Source organism: Pseudorca crassidens, chromosome 3 (genome assembly GCF_039906515.1).
Source record: "Pseudorca crassidens isolate mPseCra1 chromosome 3, mPseCra1.hap1, whole genome shotgun sequence".
NCBI lineage: Eukaryota > Metazoa > Chordata > Mammalia > Artiodactyla > Delphinidae > Pseudorca > Pseudorca crassidens.
This window is the reverse complement of record NC_090298.1, coordinates 57,828,852-57,852,569: the sequence shown is the minus strand read 5'-3', so window position 1 is coordinate 57,852,569 and position 23,718 is coordinate 57,828,852. Positions and strand designations below refer to the sequence as shown.

At 39.4% G+C, this 23,718-nt stretch overlaps 1 protein-coding gene across 4 annotated transcripts; it reads right to left on the bottom strand.

Moving 5' to 3' along the window:
• Window positions 1-404: 404 nt before the first annotated feature.
• Window positions 405-23,701, bottom strand: BTF3 (basic transcription factor 3). 4 transcript variants are annotated; one of them, XM_067730981.1, is made up of 7 exons: window positions 23,305-23,531; window positions 22,908-22,976; window positions 18,908-19,021; window positions 18,386-18,587; window positions 17,198-17,254; window positions 15,734-15,797; window positions 10,974-11,926 (listed from the first exon to the last, which is right to left on the bottom strand). In XM_067730981.1, exons 1-7 carry the CDS (start codon window positions 23,434-23,436, stop codon window positions 11,812-11,814), a joined length of 753 nt encoding a protein of 250 aa, XP_067587082.1. In that variant the 5' UTR covers window positions 23,437-23,531; the 3' UTR covers window positions 10,974-11,811. The 4 variants fall into 4 exon arrangements, with proteins under 4 accessions (XP_067587079.1, XP_067587082.1, XP_067587081.1 ...); XM_067730980.1 differs by lacking the exons at window positions 10,974-11,926; window positions 15,734-15,797; window positions 23,305-23,531 and adding exons at window positions 15,984-16,285; window positions 23,543-23,701; XM_067730979.1 differs by lacking the exons at window positions 10,974-11,926; window positions 15,734-15,797 and adding an exon at window positions 15,984-16,285 and having other exon boundaries at window positions 23,305-23,526.
• Between the last annotated feature and the right edge of the window lie 17 nt (window positions 23,702-23,718).

Sequence of the window (23,718 nt, the reverse complement as noted above, 5' to 3'; positions counted from 1 at the left end):
CTGCCCTCTTTCTGTGGATCTGTTGCCTCTGCTAAGGGTCAGGAGAGCCAACTACAGTCTCTAGTGACCTTGAATTAGAGACACTTTATCCATCTAGGCCCCAGTTTCTTCATATATAAAATAAGGTAACTGAAACGAGATTAGGGTCTCAAAACTTTTCCCAAAAAGGAGAGTCCCCTGATGGGCTCAGGAGCTCAGTGTGGAGTTACAGTAAGAGTTGGGGCTGATGTTAGGGAAGAAGAAAGAGGAAGAAATGGAATCTGTGGGCAGCGCTCAGAGGTGAGCTGTCCTGGAGTGTAAGTTCCTCAAACCAGGTAATGAATGGACCCCTTCACATTCTTGGGAAATTATTGCAGACCCCCAACTATCGTTTTAATTTTTATTATAGTGTTATTTCCATATGTACAGGCATAAAAATGTATAAACTCCATGTTTATAGGTTACCATATCATTGCAGAACAAAAGTGAAATCAAATGCCATAAAGCTAATGAAATTCAAATCTGTGATATTAATTTAATGTGATAGGTAAGTGGATGATATTGTCTTGCAGAAACTAAACTGCCAATTTGCAGTTAATAGTAGAAAAATGTTAGCTCAGGTCTGCTCATATATTTGGTCTTTTTCTATATTGTGAGTTTGAAAATACAACTCCCAAGGACATCTGTTTGCACACAAAACAGAAGTATTAATGCATCCCAGCCTTTGTTTGTAATTCAGGAGGAGGAAACCTTCCACTTAACCAACACGCTGTAAGTGAGCAACGCAGATGTTACTTGATAACTCTGTAAAGTTTTCTCTTTGATTTGAAGATATTCGTCTGCATTCAATGGGCGACTAATCCAATTATTGTTGCCCTCCAGAACAGACCATTCTTCAAGACATACAGACTACTAAAATTATTGTTAATTGAATGGTTGAAAATTGATATTTTCAAAGACCGAGACCACAGTGCACATCTATTGAAAACATGAACACGGACGTTATGAGGTAAGTTCCTTTTTAGTCTGACATGCCTGTATTCTGTGTATCCTGAGATGATTCAATTCTCCCACATTTCTGTGTTCAGCCTGCTGCAAAAAATCTCAGTGATAGAGTATACCAAGAAGGCAACTGGATTACACTTGGTATAAACTCAAAGATAAACACAAATCAAAAGAGAAAAACAAGGATTCTGATGATACATGCCACTACTCAAGTGTGGTCATCCATATGATTCAGAATCTGCTTATAATAACTGTTACAGATGATCATCACCATGAAAACAAAAATTTAAATTTCTCATAGAGAATTTACAGATCCTTGAGAAATTGACGAACTCCAGGAAAGAAGAGTTTAGTGGGAAAAGTCAAACAGTTTGCCTTTGGGAGACTAAAGTCCAAGTCCAACTGTGTCACTAACTGACTCTGGAAGGTTGGGCAAGTGTTTACATCTTTAGGCATCTGTTTCCTCATCTATGAAACAGTCCTATAATCCCCCTTACGTCACAGGTCCACTATGACGGTGAATCAGACAGCTTACGTGCAGGTGCTTAAACAACCCTCATCCTGCTTACAAATGGAAAACAATCACAATGGCAGGGCCAAGTGGCTAGAGGTTGACTTCTATATGCTTTGAAATGCCCTGGCCACTTATTCCTGAGTAGCAGGGGACAGATGTGAATACCTCCTGGCCCTTCTGGTCCTTCCTGTCCAGGCCTCTCCTGAGCAAGTAAGAGTGGTGGTTATTGGTCAGCTTTCTGAAAGCATTTAAGAGTGAGGGCCCATTCCTTGCTCTCTGCTGCCCTCTTCAGTATGAAAATTGGCCTTGCATCGGACGGGGTCTCCGCAGCAAGTCAGGAAGTACCGTCCAAGCCCAAGCCTTATTGCCCTCTGGGCACCTCAGCTCAACAGTCCAGCTCCAGCCCCTACTCAGGATCCCACAGCTCCAGGCTGGCCCTGGTTCACTGCAGGCTTCAGGCCCTAGGCCTTGTGCAAGCTCCTCTGTTCATTTCTCAGTCTGCACACTTTCTTTCTTGTTAGGGCTTAGTTAAGATGATTTTAGGGCCCAGAGACCCTATAAAGTTTCCTCATGTTTGTTGACCTGCAATGAAATGATTTCCAATTACACATTAGCCCCTGAGGTAAAAAGATATGCTCTGTTGTTCTAATTCCATTTTAATGTTTGAGGTCTATTTGAATGTCTAATTCTATTTTAATGATAAGTATTTGCATTAGCCTTTTGAACACCCTTGAGGCGTGGCACTAAATAAGCAATGAGTTCTTAAAAGCAGCTTTTTTGTTTGCCACTCACAGCCCCATTATTCTTTAGACTAAGGAAGTCATTTCCAAATGAACCACACAGGACTCACAAGAGGCTCCAGTGGGTTCAGGGAAGAAAATATTAGAACTTTTATTTTCATATAGTATATTTAATTTCATTCTTCTAAAGTTTCAGTCTTGGACAATATTTTACAATATACATGATATAATAGTGGACTAGCGCAGGCACAGAATTTATACATAATTTTTTGAGAATATTACTTTGTTTTCTTAATTATTTTATTGAAGTATAGTTGACTTACAATGTTAGTTTCTGCTATACAGCAGTGATTCAGTTATATATATATATATATATATATACACACATTCTTTTTTTATATATTCTTTTCCATTACAGTTTATCATAGGATATTGAATATAGTTCTCTGTGCTATACAGTAGAACCTTGTTGTTTATATACATAAATATTTATATATTGTAGGGAAGTGCTAATTTTATTTGATTTATTTGTTTTGTTCCTGAAGGGATATACGATGATAGAAGGTTGGAGACCTCTATTCTAGAAGAGTATTTATCATCCTGGCTGGGTTTCAGAATCACTAAGGGAGCTTTTTAAAAAAGTATATTATGCTCTAACCCCATCCCAGACTTAGTAAACCACCATCTTCAGCAGTGAAGCTTGTGATATATGATTATTTTTTAATTTTTTAATTTTCTTTTTTTATACAGCAGGTTCTTATTAGTCATCCATTTTATACACATCAGTGTATACATGTCAATCCCAATCTCCCAATTCATCACACCACCCCCGCCCCCCCGCCACTTTCCCCCCTTGGTGTCCATACGTTTGTTCTCTACATCTGTGTCTCAATTTCTGCCCTGCAAACCGGTTCATCTGTACCATTTTTCTAGGTTCCACATACATGCGTTAATATACGATATTTGTTTTTCTCTTTCTGACTTACTTCACTCTGTATGACAGTCTCTACATCCATCCACGTCTTAACAAACGACCCAACTTCGTTCCTTTTTACGGCTGAGTAATATTCCATTGTATATATGTACCACATCTTCTTTATCCATTTGTCTGTCAATGGGTATTTAGGTTGCTTCCATGACCAGGTATAGTAAATACTGCTGCAATGAATATTGGGGTGCATGTGTCTTTTTGAATTATGGTTTTCTCTAGATATATGCCCAGTAGTGGGATTGCTGGATCATATGGTCATTCTATTTTTAGTTTTTTAAGGAACCTCCATACTGTTCTCCATAGTGGCTGTATCAATTTACATTCCCACCAACAGTGCAAGAGGGTTCCCTTTTCTCCACACCCTCTCCAGCATTGGTTGTTTGTAGATTTTCTGATGATGCCCAGTCTAACCGGTGTGAGGTGATACCTCATTGTAGTTTTGATTTGCATTTCTCTAATAATTAGTGATGTTGAGCAGCTTTTCATGTGCTTCTTGGCCATCTGTATGTCTTCTTTGGAGAAATGTCTATTTAGGTCTTCTGCCCATTTTTGGATTGGGTTGTTTCTTTAATATTGAGCTGCATGAGCTCTTTATATATTTTGGAGATTATTAACCTTTTGTCCGTTGATTCGTTTGCAAATATTTTCTCCCATTCTGAGGGTTGTCTTTTCGTCTTGTTTATGGTTTCCTTTTCTGTGCAAAAGCTTTGAAGTTTCATCAGGTCCCATTCGTTTATTTTTGTTTTTATTTCCATTACTCTAGGAGGTGGATCAAAAAATATCTTGCTGTGATTTATGTCAAAGAGTGTTCTTCCTATGTTTTCCTCTAAGAGTTTGATAGTGTCCAGTCTTACATTTAGGTCTCGAATCCATTTTGAGTTTATTTTTGTGTATGGTGTTCGGGAGTGTTCTAATTTCATTCTTTTATATGTAGCTGTCCAATTTTCCCAACACCACTTTTTGAAGAGACTATCTTTTCTCCATTGTATATCCTTGCCTCCTTTGTCATAGTTGACCATAGGTGCGTGGGTTTATCTCTGGGCTTTCTATCCTGTTCCATTGATGTGTGTCTCTGTTTTTGTGCCACTACCATATTGTCTTGATTACTGTAGCTTTGTAGTATAGTCTGAAGTCAGGGAGTCTGATTCCTCCAGCTCCGTTTTTTTCCCTCAAGACTGCTTTGGCTATTTGGGGTCTTTTGTATCTCCATACAGATTTTAAGATTTTTTGCTCTAGTTTCGTAAAAAATGCCATTGGTAATTTGATAGGGATTGCATTGAATCTGTAGATTGCTTTGGGTAGTATAGTCATTTTCACAATATTGATTCTTCCAATCTAAGAACATGGTATATGTCTCCATCTGTTGGTATCATTTAATTTCTTTCATCTGTGTCTTCTAGTTTTCTGCATACAGGTCTTTTGTCTCCTTAGATAGGTTTACTCCTAGGTATTTTATTCTTTTTGTTGCAATGGTAAATGGGAGTGTTTCCTTAATTTCGCTTTCAGATTTTTCATCATTAGTGTATAGGAATGCAAAAGATTTCTGTGCATTAATTTTGTATCCTGCAACTTTACCAAATTCATTGATTCGCTCTAGTAGTTTTCTGGTGGCGTTTTTAGGATTCTCTATGTATAGTATCATGTCATCTGCAAACAGTGACAGTTTTACTTCTTCTTTTCCAGTTGGTATTCCTTTTATTTCTTTTTCTTCTCTGACTGCCGTGGCTAGGGCTTCCAAAACTATGTTGAATAACAGTGGTGAGAGTGGACATCCTTGTCTTGTTCCTGATCTTAGAGGAAATGTTTTCAGTTTTTCACCATTGAGAATGATGTTTGCTGTGGGTTTGTCATATATGGCCTTTATTTTGTTGAGGTAAGTTCCCTCTACGCCCACTTTCTGGAGAGTTTTTATCATAAATGGGTGTTGAATTTTGTCAAAAGCATTCTCTGCAACTATTGAGATGATCATATGGTTTTTATTCTTCAATTTGTTAATATGGTGTATCACATTGCTTGATTTGCATATATTGAAGAATCCTTGCATCCCTGGGATAAATCCCATTTGATCATGGTGTATGATCCTTTTAATGTGTTGTTGGATTCTGTTTGCTAATATTTTGTCGAGGACTTTTGAATCTATATTCATCGCTGATATTGGTCTGTAATTTTCTTTTTTTGTAGTATCTTTGTCTGGTTTGGATATCAGGGTGATGGTGGCCTCATAGCATGTGTCTGGGAGTGTTCCTTCCTCTGCAATTTTTTGGAAGATTTTGAGAAGGATGGGTGTTAGCTCTTCTCTAAATGTTTGATAGAATTCACCTGTGAAGCCATCTGGTCCTGTACTTTTGTTTGTTGGAAGATTTTTAATCACAGTTTCAATTTCATTACTTGTGATTGGTCTGTTCATATTTTCTATTTCTTCCTGGTTCAGTCTTGGAAGGTTATACCTTTCTAAGAATTTGTCCATTTCTTCCAGGTTGTCCATTTGATTGGCTTAGAGTTGCTTGTAGTAGTCTCTTAGGATGCTTTGTATTTCTGCAGTGTCTGTTGTAACTTCTCCTTTTTCATTTCTAATTTTATTGATTTGAATCCTCTCCCTCTTTTTCTTGATGAGTCTGGCTAATGGTTGATCAATTTTATCTTCTCAAAGAGCCAGCTTTTAGTTATATTGATCTTTGCTATTGTTTTCTTTGTTTCTATTTCACTTATTTCTGCTCTGATCTTTATGATTTCTTTCCTTCTGCTAACTTCGGATTTTGTTTGTTCTTCTTTCTCTAGTTTAGGTGTAAGGTTAGATTGTTTGAGATTTTTCTTGTGTCTTGAGGTAGGCTTGTATAGCTATAAACTTCCCTCTTAGAACTGGTTTTACTGCATCCCATAGGTTTTGGACCGTCGTGTTTTCATTGTCATTTGTGTCTAGGTATTTTTTGATTTCCTCTTTGATTTTTTCAGTGATCTCTTGCTTATTTAGTAACATATTGTTTAGCTTCCATGTGTTTGTGTTTCTTACGTTGCTTTCCCTGTAATTCATTTCTAATCTCATAGCGTTGTGGTCAGAAAAGATGCTTGATATGATTTCAATTTTCCGAAATTTACTGAAGCTTGATTTGTGACCTGGGGAATGTTCCGTGCGCACCTGAGAAGAAAGTGTAACCTGCTGTTTTTGGATGGAACGTCCTATAAATATCAAGTAAATCTATCTGGTCTATTGTCTCATTTAAAGCTTCTGTTTCCTTATTTATTTTCATTTTGGATGATCTGCCCATTGGTGTAAGTGAGGTGTTAAAGTCCCCCATTATTATTGTGTTACCATCGATTTCCTCTTTTATAGCTGTTAGCAGTTGCCTTATGTATTGAGGTGCTCCTATGTTGGGTGCATATATAATTGTTATATCTTCTTCTTGGATTGATCCCTTGATCATCACGTAGTGTCCTTCCTTGTCTCTTGTAACATTCTTTATTTTAAAGTCTGTTTTATCTGATATGAGTATTGCTACTCCAGCTTTCTTTTGATTTCCATTTGCATGGAATATCTTTTTCCATCCTCTCACTATCATATGTATGTGTCTGTATGTGTCCCTAGGTCTGAAGTAGGTCTCTTGTAGACAGCATATATATGGGTCTTGTTTTTGTATCCATTCAGCAAGCCTGTGTCTTTTGGTTGGAGCATTTATTCCATTCACGTTTAAGGTAATTATCAATATGTATGTTCCTGTTACCATTTTCTTAATTGTTTTGGGTTTGTTTTTGTAGGTCCTTTTCTTCTCTTGTGTTTCCTACTTGGAGAATTTCCTTTGGCATTTGTTGTAGAGGTGGTTTGGTGGTGCTGAATTCTCTTAGCTTTTGCTTGTCTGTAAAGCTTCTGATTTCTCCATTGAATCTGTATGAGACCCTTGCTGGGTAGAGTAATTTTGGTTGTAGGTTCTTCCCTTTCATCACTTTAAGTATATCATGCCACTCCCTTTTGGCTTGTAGAGTTTCTGCTGAGAAATCAGCTGTTAACCTTTTGGGAGTTCCCTTGTATGTTATTTGTCATTTTTCCCTTGCTGCTTTCAATAATTTTTCTTTGTGTTTAATTTTTGCCAATTTGGTTACTATGTGTCTTGGCGTGTTTCTCCTTGGGTTTATCCTGTTTGGGACTCACTGCGCTTCCTGGACTTGTGTGGCTATTTCCTTTCCCATATTAGGGAAGTTTCCAACTATAATCTCTTCAAATACTTTCTCTGGTCCTTTCTCTCTCTCTTCTTCTGGGACCCCTATCATGCAAATGTTGCGTTTAACGTTGTCCCAGAGGTCTCTTAGGCTGTCTTCATTTTTTTCCATTCTTTTTTCTTTATTCTGTTCCGCAGCAGTGATTTCCATGATTCTGTCTTCCAGGTCACTTATCTGTTCTTCTGCCTCAGTTATTCTGCTATTGATTCCTTCTAGTGTAGTTCTCATTTCAGTTAGTGTATTGTTCATCTCTGTTTGTTTGTTCTTTAATTCTTCTACGTCTTTGTTAAACATTTCTTGCATCTTCTCGATCTTTGCCTCCATTCTTTTTCCGAGGTCCTGGATCATCTTCACTATCATTATTCTGAATTCTTTTTCTGGAAGGTTGTCTATCTCCACTTCATTTAGTTGTTTTTCTGGGGTTTTATCTTGTTCCTTCATCTGGTACAGCCCTCTGCCTTTTCATCTTGTCTATCTTTCTGTGAATGTGGTTTTTGTTCCACAGGCTGCAGGATTGTAGTTCTTCTTGCTTCTCTTTTATAGTCTTTTTGGGTTTGTATCTTTTGAGGAAAGGGATTGCATGACAAGAAGTTTGAAAACCACTTGGGCAGGAGATCTCTGAAGTGCTTTCAGCTCTAAAAAGAATTTTAGACAGCTTCTTCCATATCAGTTCTTCATTTGCAAAATGGTATTCAACACACATTTCAGAGAACTGCTAGTGTTGGAGGGTCTCCTGCAGAGGCGGGGGGTGGCTGTGGCTCACCACGGGGACAAGGACACTGGCAGCAGAAGTTCTGGGAAGTACTCCTTGGCATGAGCCCTCCCAGAGTCTGTTATTAGCCCCACCAAAGAACCCAGGTAGGCTCCAGTGTTGGGTTGCCTGAGGCCAAACAACCAACGATATATGAATTTTTAAAAAGCAGCCCCTTGTGTTTCTGACACAAACCCTCTCTGCTAAAAATCACATAGTACTCTAGACTGTCAGCTCACCGAGGGCAGACAATATCCATCTGTCTTGTTCACCATTGTATCTATGGAGCCTAGCACACTGCCCAACACAGATGTTCCATAAATATTTGCTGAAGGAATGAATGATGAACAAATGAACCACAATCCAGAGACAGCCACTGGTAGCTCTCCTGGCCTTTGTTTTAATGCTTAGTGTTTCTATATGACTGTTTTGCACAGTTGAGAACCAATCACATATAAAAGTGAGTAGCTTATTTGATCACTTTTAGTAAACAGATTTGTTGTTGTCTTTGTTGGCCGCGCTGCATGTGGGATCTTGATTCCCAGACCAGGAATCGAACCTGTGCCCCCTGCAGTAGACTTACAGAGACTTAACCACTGGACCACCAAGGAAGTCCAGTAAATGGATGTTTCAATATTGAAAGTGTTTTAGCATTGTTTAGCATTTAGCATCTCCTATTACAAATTTGACTACATAAAAAATCTTTTTACGTAAAGCTTTCTTCTATATACCCAATTATAGGCAGAGGATAGAGTCCCAGAGGGGGATTTTCAAAGAGTGAGAGCATTTTAAAAGGCTGTAGCTGCTGTGGGAAGGACAAAGTAACACTGACCCCACAGGAGCAGAAGAATTTGGTTTCAGGGGCAAGAGCTTCCTGGTGTTTGTGACCCAGCTGAGGGAGGATCTTCAGTGGAGCTCTGTGAAGTGGCAAAAAGCCTTGGCGTGTCTGATTGCGTCCCAGCACTTGCTTCTACCACTTACCGGCTGTGACCCTAAGATTCTTTAAGCCTATGTTTCTTCACCAGTAATGTGAATGTTCACAGCTACGTGACAGGGCTGTTGACTCTGAAGCACTATTAGGTGTTGGAGATAATGTTTATACTTGTCAGAGGGACAAAAAAAGCCTTGGAGTCTAGGACTGGTTCCCATGAAAAGATGCCATCCTGTCTCTCTTCTATTACAATGTACTGTTTACACACAAAGGGGTTTGACTGCAGACTCAGGCCCCAGAAGAAGGCTCAGAGATATCAGGAACTCTGGCCAATGGGTCACTGCAGAAATATCAAGGGTGAGTCTCACTGTTTGCAAAAGGCAGTGCTGCTGAACTCTAAGGAAAGATCAAGAGTAGTCTGAGCAGTGTTTCTCTTCGTGGTGTGCCAGTAAAACCAGTCAGGCAGCTGCCTCTCCTGTTCTTCCAGGACTGCTCACTCCAGAACCAGCAAGCAATGTCCTTTGGAATGCTTGGAACCCAAGACCAAAGTCTGCATTTCATCTTTGGCACAGGGCTGTGTTCCCAAACTGTGGTGTGTCTAAGAGTGACCTGAGGTGCTCAAAAAATATTCAGACTCCCCCCGCCCCACCCCTAGAGATTCTGTATGTCTGGGGGGAGCCCAGGAATCTGCATTTCCTTCCGTGATTCTCAGGTAGGTAGCCTGAAAGCCAGGTTTTGGGAAACACTGGCATAGTAGCCACAGCCCTGGATAGGGAACCAGGAGACCTGAGTGTGAGATGAGACAGTTCCCCTTATCTCAGCATAAACCTCAGAAGTCACTCCATCTCACTGGCCCTGTTCCTTCATTTTAAAGCTTCATTTACAACCGACGGACCAACACCCATTCATCAAAAGGCCTGTTGCTCAGAAACTGAATTAGATACTAGACAGGAAAAGCACCACTACAACTCAAAGCACACATTTAAAGTCCTGAATGTTGTCTCCTGCCTTTCACACTGAGATAAACATGGACAACAGCTGGCTAATTTACACCATACCCCCAGCCCGAGCTTCTGCCCCAAGATGACTTGTCCTCCTCTGTGTCTGTGTGTTTTGTTGTGATAGAGCAATGCTGGCCTCCCACGAGGCAGTGTCTCTGGATTTCCTGCATGGCTTTTCTTGTGCTCAGAGTGATGGCTGCTGTGATCAGTCTTGGGATCACCTTTGGGATACCTGTAAAACCTGCAAGTATGTCTCTTCCCTAGGTGATGGATCTGTCAATAATTCACTCAACCAGCAAGAGTATATTTATCCACCATGTATTTCCAAAATGAGTGAGTCTCCTGATATGGGTGATATGGAGTGAGTCCACTGATAATTGATGGTTGGCACGTGCTATGTGCCAACCATTGCTCTGGACACCTAACACATCTCATCTTTACTCCATTCTTTTCAACAACCTTGAGAGGCAGTGGTTGTCATAACCATTAAGAACAGAGACTCAGGGAAGTTAGGTGACTTGCCCAGGATCATACAGCTGGAAAATCGACAAACCAGGGGTTCCATTCCAGGTCTACCCAACTCTGAAGCTTACACAGGATATGGTTTCTATCTGCAAGGAGTTTCTGCCATATTTAGGGAGACCAGAGATACAGTGGTGAACAATACAGGAGAGCATATCGTTCAGTGTTAAATGAGGTTGAGTGGGGTAATAAATACTGTTAGCAATTTGAGTGAAACCAGCCATAATCACAGTCCAAGCACCTCATGGATTAAGGGATACATACACACATTAGTGTTACCTATAAAACTATATAAACCTCATGGATTAAGGGATACACACAGTAGTGTTACCTGTAAAACTATATAAACTTTTAACTTTATTCCAACTATAAAACTTTAAGATGCAAAACGCACCTTTATTCCAACTATAAAACTTTCAAGATACAAAACGCACCTTCCCCAAGCCCTCACCAACTCTAACCCAGGTATTTAAAATATTTCCTGTTTACCACTACACACATCAAACCAGAATTTTCTGGCGATACGTTATTTCAGGTGTAAATACGTGTAAATATTTGAGATATGTGTTACCAATCTGCTATTTACCTCTTAACTTCCATCAAAATTTTACAGTACTTACATGTCTTTAAAAATATCATCACATTATTCTGGTAAACTCCCACACATTTTTTAGTAGATTCATTGCACTTAAACATGTTTCAATTTAGCCCACAGTGTCCCCTTGAGGTTGGTGTAGCAATTTATCTTTGCTCTCATTTCTAGCTAAGAAAAGCACAGAGAGAAAATCACAGATACACAGAACCAATGTGTGGAGAAGCTCAAAGCAGATACCAGGCTTGTTGCCCCCTCCTGGTCACCTTCCTTCTCAGGCAGGAGTGAGTACATACTTGTTTACCCAAAGGCCACTGGCATTGCAAGAAATGCAAGCTAAGTCGGCCTAGAGAGTTTGGGAGCACAGGGGAGAAAAAGAAAGAAAGGGAGGAGAGGAAATCATGGGAAAAAGAACAACAGAAAGAAGCAAAAGGGGGAAGAAGAAAGTGGATTATTAAAAGCAGGTTATTCTATTATTAGGGCTTGATGTTCATAGTCACAGGTGCATAGGTCAACATCCAGTATTTGTCTTATAAATCTTCCAATTTGTCATATCGACTGTTTAAAACAGCTTCACAGCGACTGGGCTTCTTGTGTGAGGACCGCTCTACTTGCTTGCCACCCTCCCTGCTCTGTAACGGCAGGCTGGACTGCAGTCACGGTGAAGATGAGTCTGCTACATATTGTGCTGAGGTGGACAAACAATCCAAATTAAAAAGCAGTCACCAGCAACTAATATCTAAAATTCAGAATTATAATTAAAACATTATCAATGAACGAATGTTTCTATGAGAAATAATGCCGTTGTCTATACAGGCCAAATGCCCAGCAGCCTCTCACAAAACTTGATATTCAAGTGTCCCAACCAGAAGACTTGGACATACGTGGACAAGGTGTGTGACACAAGAAACGACTGTGGGGATTGTTCAGATGAATCAGGTAAAGATGAAAATATGTAATTAATGTTTTAATGGGTTCTTGGAGTTGCTACCCTTACATTTCAGCCACATAAATTAACTCATGCTTAGAAACCTTCCTAAGGATATTTTCATTCACAGTTAAGCAATTCTATCACTTCCAATAGTTTGCATATTTAAAGTAGGTGAGTTCTCTAGCTAAGAAGCAAATAAAGCCAGATTTGCAAAGATTAACAAAGATTAACCTTGACGAACAATTTTTGTCTGTTACCAAAATTGTTTGATTTCTTTGGAAATTTTAGTAAAGATCAAAAAAAAGTCCGTTGAATGCTTTGACTTTCAAAGACTTTTTGTTGTTGTTATTTAACCTTTTGCCCTTTCTCCTCCACTCTCCTCTCTGCCTTTCACAGTGTTCTCTATGGTGGTTTAACACTGTGCAGCACCCCGATCACTTTACAGTCTGGTAAACTGGATTATTCTAAAACCATGGTGGTAGATACGATTCCAATACCACATGGCCCCAATCAACAATGTAAATGACCCATCGGAAATAAAGTACACTAAATAGATCATATCCTGCCTTTTGTCTAGTCCTCATGGAAGGCAGAAATAGAAATGCTTCCTACGAGTTGCATGTTATCTAACAATGTGTTGACAAGAAAAGACTAGAAGTATAAACAGATCTTTCTTGCTAGCTGCCAATTACCAAATACTGATTCTCTTCCTTGCTTATTGAACGTATAAACTCATACGGACCTTTCCTTGTTTATGTAGTGTGTCAGTATGTTTATTCTCAGGCTGATGGAGAGAGACAGTACTCTTCTTGGTTTTTCAGAGTACAAATTCTTTCACCCAAATATGTAGAATCTTTAATAAACATCTGCAATATTCCTCTTGGACAGTCTTCCCTATTTTAAAAATCCAAATGGCTATTTTTTTTCCAATAGTATCTTTTCCAGTTCACCTTGACATTTTAACAGTTATGGTTTTAAAAATAAATAAAATTGTCTAGTTTCACAGTGCCCAAAGTGTTCAGGCTACAGATGTGATACTGTTTTCTTTGCCGACTGTGCCTGCATTCCCAGAACTCGCTGCAAAGATGGCAGTCAAGACTGTGCTGATTGGAGTCATGAAAATTTATATGAATAGAAGACTTTTCTAACTATTGTTTTGGAAAGGCTAAAAACTGTTATTAGTCCCCTTAAGATTTCTCTCCCAACAACATATGTATCTTAAAGGGGTGGGGTGGGGTAGGGAGAGCTACCAAAGCACAAATCCAGTGTTATGGAATAGAGAAAAAAATGATTGGTAGAATTCAGACCTGTCAGTGACCTCTGACCCATTTTTTTTTTTAAACTTGTTTCCAAATTTTAGAATGTAGCTTTCTGCCCTTACAACACAGGGTTATAATGCGGATGACACAAGTGTACTCCAGGCGGGTTAGTTCAACAAATAAAGAGTATTAATCCTTAGAATCCTCAGTTCATAATCGATGTCCATCTCTTCATTAGGGTAACCCTGGTTCAGATCCAGCTGAAAGTAAGTTGGGGGCTAGTCTTCAAAGCAGTGGACAACAGCCAGCAAATTGGGACAACAGCCAAAAGATCAACCAGACTAGAATCATCTGCCCCTCCAGCCTGCCAGGACCTGAAATTCTTTCCAGTAGGTACTGAGATCAAAACAGCAGACCTGGGTTTGAATCTCGCTCTACCACTTAAGGGGTATGTTTTAAGGGTTTCCTTATCTGCATAATGTGGCTCTTTGGGGGAGATTGTTATGACAATCAGTAAGATGATATAAAATGAGTTATACAGTGCTTAATAAACACAGGAATTGTGGGCAATTTAAGAAAAATTATAAGGATATGGTAGATTATATTATTGTTTTAAAAAAAATCTGCTATCTTGCTCCGGGGGAGGATTATACTTCCCCAATCCTCATGGCCATCAGACTTGACTACGTATGTGACTTGCTCTGGCTGCCGAAATTTAATGATGTGTATCACTTCCCAGTGTAAGTCTGAAGAGCCAGCTGACTGTTTGCCATCTCTTTTCCTTGTCCTGAGACTGGAAATGTTCTGATTAGAGGCTGTCCTTGAAGTAAAGTGGAGCCCAGCCACAGGCAAACCACAAACATCAAGCCTGACGAACAAATCTCTGTAGCAACTAAAGTTTCTAGTCATTTCTAACTGTAGCATAACCCTGCCTATCTTGATACTGAAAATGTTACAGGAAAAACCTTTCTTACCAGTCTATTGCCACCAACACACACCACCAGATCCTTTAAATAATGGACCAAAGAAATATTTTTAGAGGTCGTTGGGAGAAAAAAAAGTCTCTAAGCACAGGCAAAACAGGACTAACCTTAGCCAGCAGCCTAGAAATCTATTGCACTTCTCTATTTAGTCCCTTTCCTATACAGATCTAAGGCAAATAACTATCAGGATATTCAGACAGCGGCCATCTTCACATGCTCAAGTCAGCCTCTGTCACTGCAATCTGTTGGGATGAGTTGAGAACATCTCTAATTGTGCTGCTCAAAGGAAGCATCACCAGTGGAAATGCACTAGCATCACCTGGGAGCTTATCAGATATGCAAATCCTCAGGCCCTACTCCAAGCCTTCCAAACCCCCTGCCCTCCAGGTAAGCCACTCCACTTGCCTTGGCCAGTTACATACAAGAAGTGATACTTGTATCACTTTAAGAGCCAGCAGGTGACCCACCATCTTCTCACTATGCCAGGAAACTGAGTGTCCCAAATAGTGGTTGCTCCATCAGTCTGGGACCTGGAGTGAGTATGTAGCACAGCCCAACCTAACCCACAGTAGTCTGGAGACATGTACTTGTTTCCTAATTTTGTAAACCACTGAGACTTTAGTCCTGCTTACTGTAGCAGTATACCTTAACAGAACTGATATACATCCTTCGAAGAAAATAATACAATGTTAAGATGTGCAAATATTTTTTGCACAGCATCTCATTTTTGAGTTAACAGTTAACTTTTAGATATAGCTGTATAGTACCTTCAAAAGGTACTCTCCAATTAGTATGAAAACTTAAATGAATTCTTATTATTGCAAGCAGAACCTAAGGCATTATGATTGCTAATACAATTTTTTAAAAGTAGCCCTACATTGAGAAAATTTTCTGGGGTAATGGAACTGTTCAGTATTCTGACTCTGGTGGCAGTCATATTACGTGTTAAAATTCTTACAACTGTATACACGCATGTCAATATTAGTTAACTTAAAAAGTAACAAAAACAATTTTAAAGAAAAAAGTAGTCCTATTCATTTAAAGTGTTATCACTTAAGGAAGATAAGGTGACATTCCTAACACAAACACTACATTTTTTCAGGTATCTTAGAGAATACACTACACAGAATGGAGTTAAGAGATTAATAACTACTTTAACTTTTTTGATGTAACCTCGGTTATATCTACAAAATGGAGTTACTAGTCCCTACTTCATAGATTGAGAATTAAATGAGAGAAAATTAAGTGCTATAATACATAAATGGCACTCAGTGTATGTTTACAATATAGACAATATTAAGAGAAAAAAACTCCTTGCTTACCCACGAAGGAATATACTAGTCTCATAATTACACCCATCACAAACTATGGAAGCTCTGAGGCCTGCTGGAGAAAGAAGTTTTCAGACATAAGAACTTTAAACCACCTTTGATACTTATACTGTCATTTTAAATCTTTAATCAGATTCCATCCATGATTACCAGTCATATTACATGCCATGATTAGCTTTCTATAAACAATTTTGCTTTCTGTGTAGAAATCAGTATCAATGAAATAAAATATAAAACCGTATACTAAGCAAAGAACTTTATTAATCTTTGTTTCAAACTTTATTCCCAGGCTTCCTCAGCTTAATTAGCTGCAAAGAATGAATTGTATATAAGCAAAAACTGAAAAGAGCTGCAGTGTCCAGGGGCTTGGCTTAAAAATATTAGAGATCTAGATTTTATCAGATCCATAAACAAAATTTTAAAAAGCAGTCATAATATAAAATAGCAGCTCCCAGTAACTTCTTCAAGATTTATCTTCTTCAGAAGTTGACTCAATTCAGTTTGCTTCATTTTTGGAAGCCTCATCAAAATTCTCCACAAGATCTAGGAAAAGGAACAACAAAAAAAAAAAGTAAAAACTCAGAAAAAAAAGCCAAGTCTATAAAAATAATCATCAGGTCTTAAAAAGAAGATAGGGAAATGCTCTCAAAATATATCCTACAGTTAAATTAGGATATAAATTTAGACACCTGTTTTTATTTCTAATGAGACCACTACTCATTTGGCATATTTTGAAGTGTATATTTTGGCATATAATTAATACAAGGGAAAGAGGAAAATTATTAACTTGCCAATGACATAAATATAATGCTTAAAGAATATGTATATGTCCCACCCATTCCTGCCCCATTCCAAGAATTACAGTTAAGTAATATTAGTTATATGGGGGACAGAATCAAAGAATACCATGACACACAATTTGAAGTTTTCCTGGATTCCTGAGGATACCTGTCTATGCAATGTGGAAATATTTCTGAGTCTAGGGAGTCTACTGCCCAATATCTGTTTTACAACAAAATAAATTATCCAGTAACAGAAAAATGCCTCATGATTGCCAAAGGAGTTTTTCTGCTGATTTCAGAATGATTATATAGAAGATATTTCTACAACTTCTCCATGCCTTCTCATACATTTATGGATCTCAAAGTAGGAAACGAGGGTCATTTGTGATCTGCAAGTACCTATTATATTTAGGTTACTACACACGTATCTATTTACACAATATTTAAGGTTAGATACCTTCTTGGGATCCCAAACAGAGAAAAATCAAGCCTACAAACCTAAATCCCAGGTGACTAACACTGCATTATTTTTCTCATTCTCCCTTTGCCCCACTTTACCCTATTTCACATACCTCCCCAGCCCCTGGCCTAAGGTAATCTTTCCTATAGTACAAAGATTCTTCATTCTCCCTTGCTAAGATTCTCTAGTTTAACCACAAGTGAAAGTTCCTACCTGGAACTTCATCATCATCATCCTCTCCAGTAGCAAGTGGTGCTTTTCCATCCACAGCTGTGAAAGGAAATATAAATGTTCAATGAACACTAACCAAAAGAACAACAGGTGAATGGTCAAGTGTTGTTACAACTTATGCTTATGGTGACATTTGGGATTTCTTTTACAGTACTAGCAATAGCATGATAGTCTGACGTCTACAAATGAGCTAGAATACTAGTACCAGCCAACACACCAAATTCCAAACCCATTCTCCTTTCAATCCCTCTCACCTACAACATGGTACAGGTAAACCCACATACCAAAAAACCTTTACTGAAGTGAAAATAAAATAATCAAAAAATTAAAAGTACCTCTGACTGGTAAGCCTCCACTTTCCTTTTATTACACAAGAAAGTGAACTACACTTGACAGCTGAGACCTCACAGTACTAGCACTGTACAATTTTCAGTGGAATCCTTCAAAAGCCTACCTCTGAAAGCCTAAGACTTTCTAGAACCTCTTAGGCCTTTCGGCATGACAAAACAAACAAACTAACAAAAAACAGCCACACACACAAATTGATTAAAGCAGATGGAGCAAACCTCAAGAAAAACATGGATGACTAAACAGCAGACCATATAATAAACCTGTCTCACTTCTACATTTCCATTCCTCAAAATTTTAATCAGAGAGCTTCAGCATAAAGTAGCTATACCCTGATATACACCTATTCAACCACACAATTTTCTGCCCCGAACAAAATCCTTATTACAGTATAATTAAAAACACCAGAATAGCAGGAGGCCAATTCTTAAAGACTATTGGTAATACCAGCTGAATTTGTACAACTGAAAAAGTTTAATAATTTGTAATGTATTTAAATATTTCAACTGTCAGTTATTTTAAAAAAAAAGGCGCAAATTAACATTTTCATCATTTCCAGCTAATAAAGGTACAATTTTTAGTCTCTGATCCAAAACAGAAAGCTAGTAGAAAACAAACATTTCACTTAAGCAAGTATAATGATCAAAGCATATTACAACACACTAAAAACACCTGCTTAAAATCAGTATAAAAATTGATGTTTCTTAGAGGAAAGTCTGCATTTCCAAATTTAAAAATATTCATATCCACCGTGCACCCTAAATCTTAGAAATCTACTGACAACTCAGTAACCCTGGGCAAAACTGCTACTAGGAAACTCACATTGTTTGGGCAGAGCTTCAGCCAGTCTCCTTAAACTGGTCAGACTGTCTGCGCCAAGCTGGTTTAAGATGCTGGGGAGCATTTCTGTCAGCTGCTTTGTCTCAGCATGGCCTGTAATGGTGAAAGTGTTTGCTGCCAGAGATGCCTGAACTTTAGGGTTGTTAAAGTGGATCACTGTTCCTTGGTTTGTGAACATATTCACCTAAAAAGAAAAAAAAAATTGTTAAATTAGCAACACTCATCAAAATCCCTTTAAAACCAAACACTGTATTAAGCAAAAGCTGAAGTCTGGCTAAGTAACATAGTATGTCACCATAATGCACAAGCAAAATTCTGCTTGAAATGGAAAGTGCAATCTAATCCCTTTTACACTTAGCAATCTCCCTGATACTAGAATAGAAACATATTTTAGAGAGAGATGAAATTCTCTGTTGGCAGTAGTCAAAAAAATCATTTAACGCACAAACATTAAAGTTTTCAATCAAGTCTTATTTTTGTAAAGAAATAAAATCTGACACTTACCTCTTCAATACCAGAGATATTGTTTACCCCTAACTTCTTTAAAGAGAACTGAAGTTTTTTGTCGTCTGCTGTGGCTGTTCTATGAACCACCTTCTTCTTTCTGCGAGCAGTTCCCTAAAGTGGGGAGAAAAGGAAAGAACACAGCATATGTTTATACCACAAGAGTCATTTTCAATTGGACAGTTTCTAATTCCTTTCTGACCTCTCAATCTGTGTAAGAAAACTACCATAACCACAAACTTTTATGCAGTGAGTAGGCATATTAAGGCACCGATGGAAGCCAAAAGAAGACAATGAAAGGAATTGTCTAAAAATCCTTCACAGGGCTTCCCTGGTGGCGCAGTGGTTGAGAGTCCGCCTGCCGATGCAAGGGACACGGGTTCGTGCCGAGTCCAGGAAGATCTCACATGCCATGGAGCGGCTAGGCCCCTGAGCCATGGCCGCTGAGCCTGCGCGTCCGGAGCCTGTGCTCTGCAACGGGAGAGGCCACAGCAGTGAGAGGCCCGCATACCACAAAAAATAAATAAATAAAAATCCTTCATAACTTCTAAGCTTCTAGTTTTGTCAGATATAAAGAAATGATCTTTTCAGAGTTCTACTTTTTACGTTATCTGCTCTATACGTGAGCATGTGCCAACCTAAATTAAGCCTCATTTAGAAACTCCATATCCAGAACCATTAACCTTTTCTGTTTCGATATTAAAGAAAAATCAACATCCATTAATATTCATAGACAAGATACCATAAGACACAAATATGTCTATATATAGACTTCTACAGCATCCAATAGTAAAATCTGAAGTAAAATCTATCTTACCTAGCAGGTCCCTACACTATCTGCCCTGCCCCTCTATGCCACTCTTGACACTCCACCTTCTATCACACATGTAAACTCATCTTCAGACAAATAAACCTCTTTGCTGTTCCTTAAAAAGGCCAAACAGAGGGGCTTCCCTGGTGGCGCAGCAGTTGAGAGTCTGCCTGCTAATGCAGGGGACACGGGTTCGAGCCCTGGTCTGGGAGGATCCCACATGCCGCAGAGCAACTAGGCCCGTGAGCCACAACTACTGAGCCTGCATGTTTGGAGCCTGTGCTCCGCAACAAGAGAGGCCGCGATAGTGAGAGGCCCGCGCACCGCGATGAAGAGTGGCCCCCACTTGCCGCAACTAGAGAAAGCCCTTGCACAGAAACGAAGACCCAACACAGCAAAAATAAATAAATTAATTAATAAACTCCTACCCCCAACATCTTCTTAAAAAAAAAAAAAAAATGGCCAAACAGGAGCCTTCGCATATACTGCTCCCTTCTTCCCCTAACATCTGCATGGCTCCCTACCTCACTACAGATCTCCGTTCTTATGTCACCATATTGGAGTGGCCTTCCCCAACTACCCAATGAAAAATAGTAATTCCCACATTCATTTTCTATCTATCCAGGTTTATTTTTCTTCATAACACTTGTAAGAAATATATTTTATTGTCTTTCCTCACTAGAACGTAAGGTCCTCGAGGGCTTCGATTCTGTTTATTGCTACAGACCTAGTATTGAGTACGGTATCTGATTCATTGAAAGCACACGTCTCAATGAATGAACAGAATACAGGCTTCAGGAAAACTTGTCTCTTGTACATATATGCCAAATCTCCAATCTCCCTCTTCTCAAAACTCTTTAATGACACTCTCATGGACTCTCTCATATAGACTAATCCATTCATGCAGCACATAAGGCTCTTCATGGAAAGGCTATCACCCACTGACTTCACCTTCCCCCAACCTCCACACCAATTCCTATTCATCCTTTTAAAATCCTGCTAAAGCCATCATCTCTTCTGTGCCTTCCCTAAACTGCCATTAACACCCCCAAACCAAATCATTCCCATCTCTGTATTTTGAAAATGCTTCTGTTCCACTATGTATATTACACTGCGAAAAGGGGTTTTTGTTTCATTTTGTTTTTTTTTTTAAGATGCCTATCTCCCCTACTAGCATTAAAGTCCCCCTCTAAGGACTTTAAACTTCTTAAATTTTATACTCTCAGGATCCAGCAATAGTAAAGGCTTAAACAAATCATAGTTTAAGTGAAAAAAATATCAATAGCTACAAAAAATACTGGTTACCAAACACCCCCAAAAACCTTTAATAAAGATCATCTTGAAGCGATGTAGATACCGGGTTTCCAAAGAATCCTCTCTAAAACACATTCCAAAGAACTACTATAAGATTCTAAAAACAAAACCAGCCCACATTCTACAGGTTTCATACACTTTACACTCAATTTTTACTGAAATAAAGGGCTTTCATAGCATTTACCTAAAAAGTACCTAACGCTTTCAGATTTCTCTAAGGCAACACTAACTCATCTAATTTCAATTTCCAAAGTAGGTTTCTTAAAACGTGAAGAAAATGTTTCCGTATTACAATGACAGAAATAGTTCCTACATTAACTAAACAAAGTTTAATCCTTCATCAGCCTTAAGAATCCTAGAAAACCTTGACTTTCCTTTACCCTAGAATGATGTCACTCACAAGTTAAAGACTAATGATCAGCGTAACAACAAAAAGAAGGCACACAAGCACATTATTCAAATGACTCCTTCTGAAACCTGCACTGAAAGGAATGATAGTTAAAAATACCAATATAAGAGCACCCAAACACTGACCCACAAGGAATATGAGTTTTCCTGGCACCTGAAGGCCACACCTAGCTTATAACAATTGCTAAAAAGGACAAGAAATACCTACTGCTGTTAATGGGTAGGTGTAGATCTTGAAAACCAGCTTGGGGGCATGGGGGGAATCAGGATACTTTCACTTCTGGCAAAATCCAGTAACTAACACATATACATCTTATTACTTAAGTCTAAGTGCAAGTTTTGGCTATTTTGCAGTAGACTGTACTTGAAGGTAAACGCTTGAAGTGAGAAAAACTAATAGATAATAAACTTGAAGCATGAAAGCTTTACAAGTTTTACCAAGTAAAGACACGCTCTGTTTCAACACGCTACCACACCTTGCTAAATACTAGGAATGTGCTAACACAAGATAAAATACAACTAGGTAGACCTCTGCTAGAGTGCACATCTGACTTAAGCAAATTAGAGAACCTAAAACTTACCAAGTTCAAAAAAGAATCCCCTAGAAGGGGACCAACAGCCACCAGGAAAGATCAATTAAACAAAAACCGATCATTTAAAAACCCACCCGTCAATCACTCTCATTCCCTCAGTTTCAGTGTAATTACAAAGCAAAAATGGAATGGTATCTGCTCAGGTAATATTTCCAAATCCACAGTCATTGCTCTTAAATTTAAAAAATGTACCTATAAGAATGACATCTTCAAACATCCTAGAAAATACACAACTACCCTGGGTTGTATTTAGCGAAGAAAAGATTACAAAAGGTCTTAATTTACAGGAGGCATGAACTTCTAACTTACAAGAGGCATGAACTTCCAACTATTAAGTACCACAATTATCCACAACCATAAACTAAAGTTGAAAAGATAGTTGAAACTTGGATCCAGTTAGCTTAGTTATTAAAAAAATAAAATAAAAATCAAGCACTGACTGTATACAACTTAGATTATAAAGCCAATGACAAGACAAGTCAAGGGTATTAAGGGTCACGTGATGATCTAACCAAAATGACATTTTCTTTCTAATTAAATTAGGAAACACTTCTGTTCTACTTAAAATACTGTAACACTGAAAACATCTACATAAAAGCAGTTTGCAGTTTAAGTGCTCTCTTTGTCTCTTCGCTTGCATTTTTTTCTTCTAATTTACAACCTACACGTCTCACTGATACACTACACTGTACACCTAATTTAATCCCTTGCCACTCCCTTCATAACGATTTGCAAGCTCTGTGAAATGCCCTCTAGAGACAAAGTGACAAGCCAATTCTATTAAAAATACAAAGGAGAAAAAAACCTAAACCATAAAACTTCAAAAAAAAAAAAAAACCCCAAACCCAAAACCCCCAACGCTAGTAAAACTTACTTTCCCACCAATGCGCACTTGTGCCTGCAGTTTGGCGAGTTTCTCCTGGTTCATGATAGTTTCTTTCATCTAGAAAAACAGGAAACCCTCAGCGAGGAAAGATCTAGTTCACTCTAGCATTCCACGCTCGTTATTTCCCAAGACACCAGCGGAATAAACGTCCTACACAGGCCGAGGCCTGGATCCCGAATCCACCCCGCCAAGCTCCCGAACTTCAGTTCTGAGGGAGCCCAAAGAGCACCCGCTTTCCTACCCCTCCCCCGCTCTTTAAAGGCCCAGAAAAAGGGCTCTAACCCACAGCTGGTCAGCGCCTCCCACCCCCCGGCCCCGGCCTGGCCTTGCCTCGGCCTAGCCAGGGCCTGCCCGGCCCGGCCACTTTCCGCAAGCCTCGCGGTACCTGAGGCTCCTGTCCTCGGGTTCCGCCGCGAGGTGGAGGAAGAGACGGCGTCGCCTCGCCCCCAGGGCAGCCGCCCCTGGCCCGACCTCGACCCCGAGAGTCAGCCTGAGTGGGTGCGCCTGTCCGTCGCATCGCCTTCCTCTCCTCAGCCCTGTCCCTCCCTGTCTCGCTCCTTCCGGGCACTTCCCGCCCCCGTTCCCGTCCTCCTCCCACGCCGGCGTCCAAAGCCTTTTTGTACCTTGTTGGAGCGGAAATGGGGCCGCGCGGGGGACTAGGGTTGGCGCTCAGGGGGGTCTCGGGCAGACCAGCTGAGATAAGGCGCACACACGCGGGGACGCAAGATGGCAGCTAGAGGGAAGCCGGAAGTGACGCAACGCCACTTCCTCTAAAAGTCAGGAAACGGACTTCGCCGCG

What these genes read in the sequence shown, in the direction of transcription:
- BTF3 (XM_067730978.1), bottom strand. Translation starts at nt 5,714, where the DNA reads ATGGACAACCTGGAAGAAATGGACAAATTCTTAGAAAGGTATAACCTT.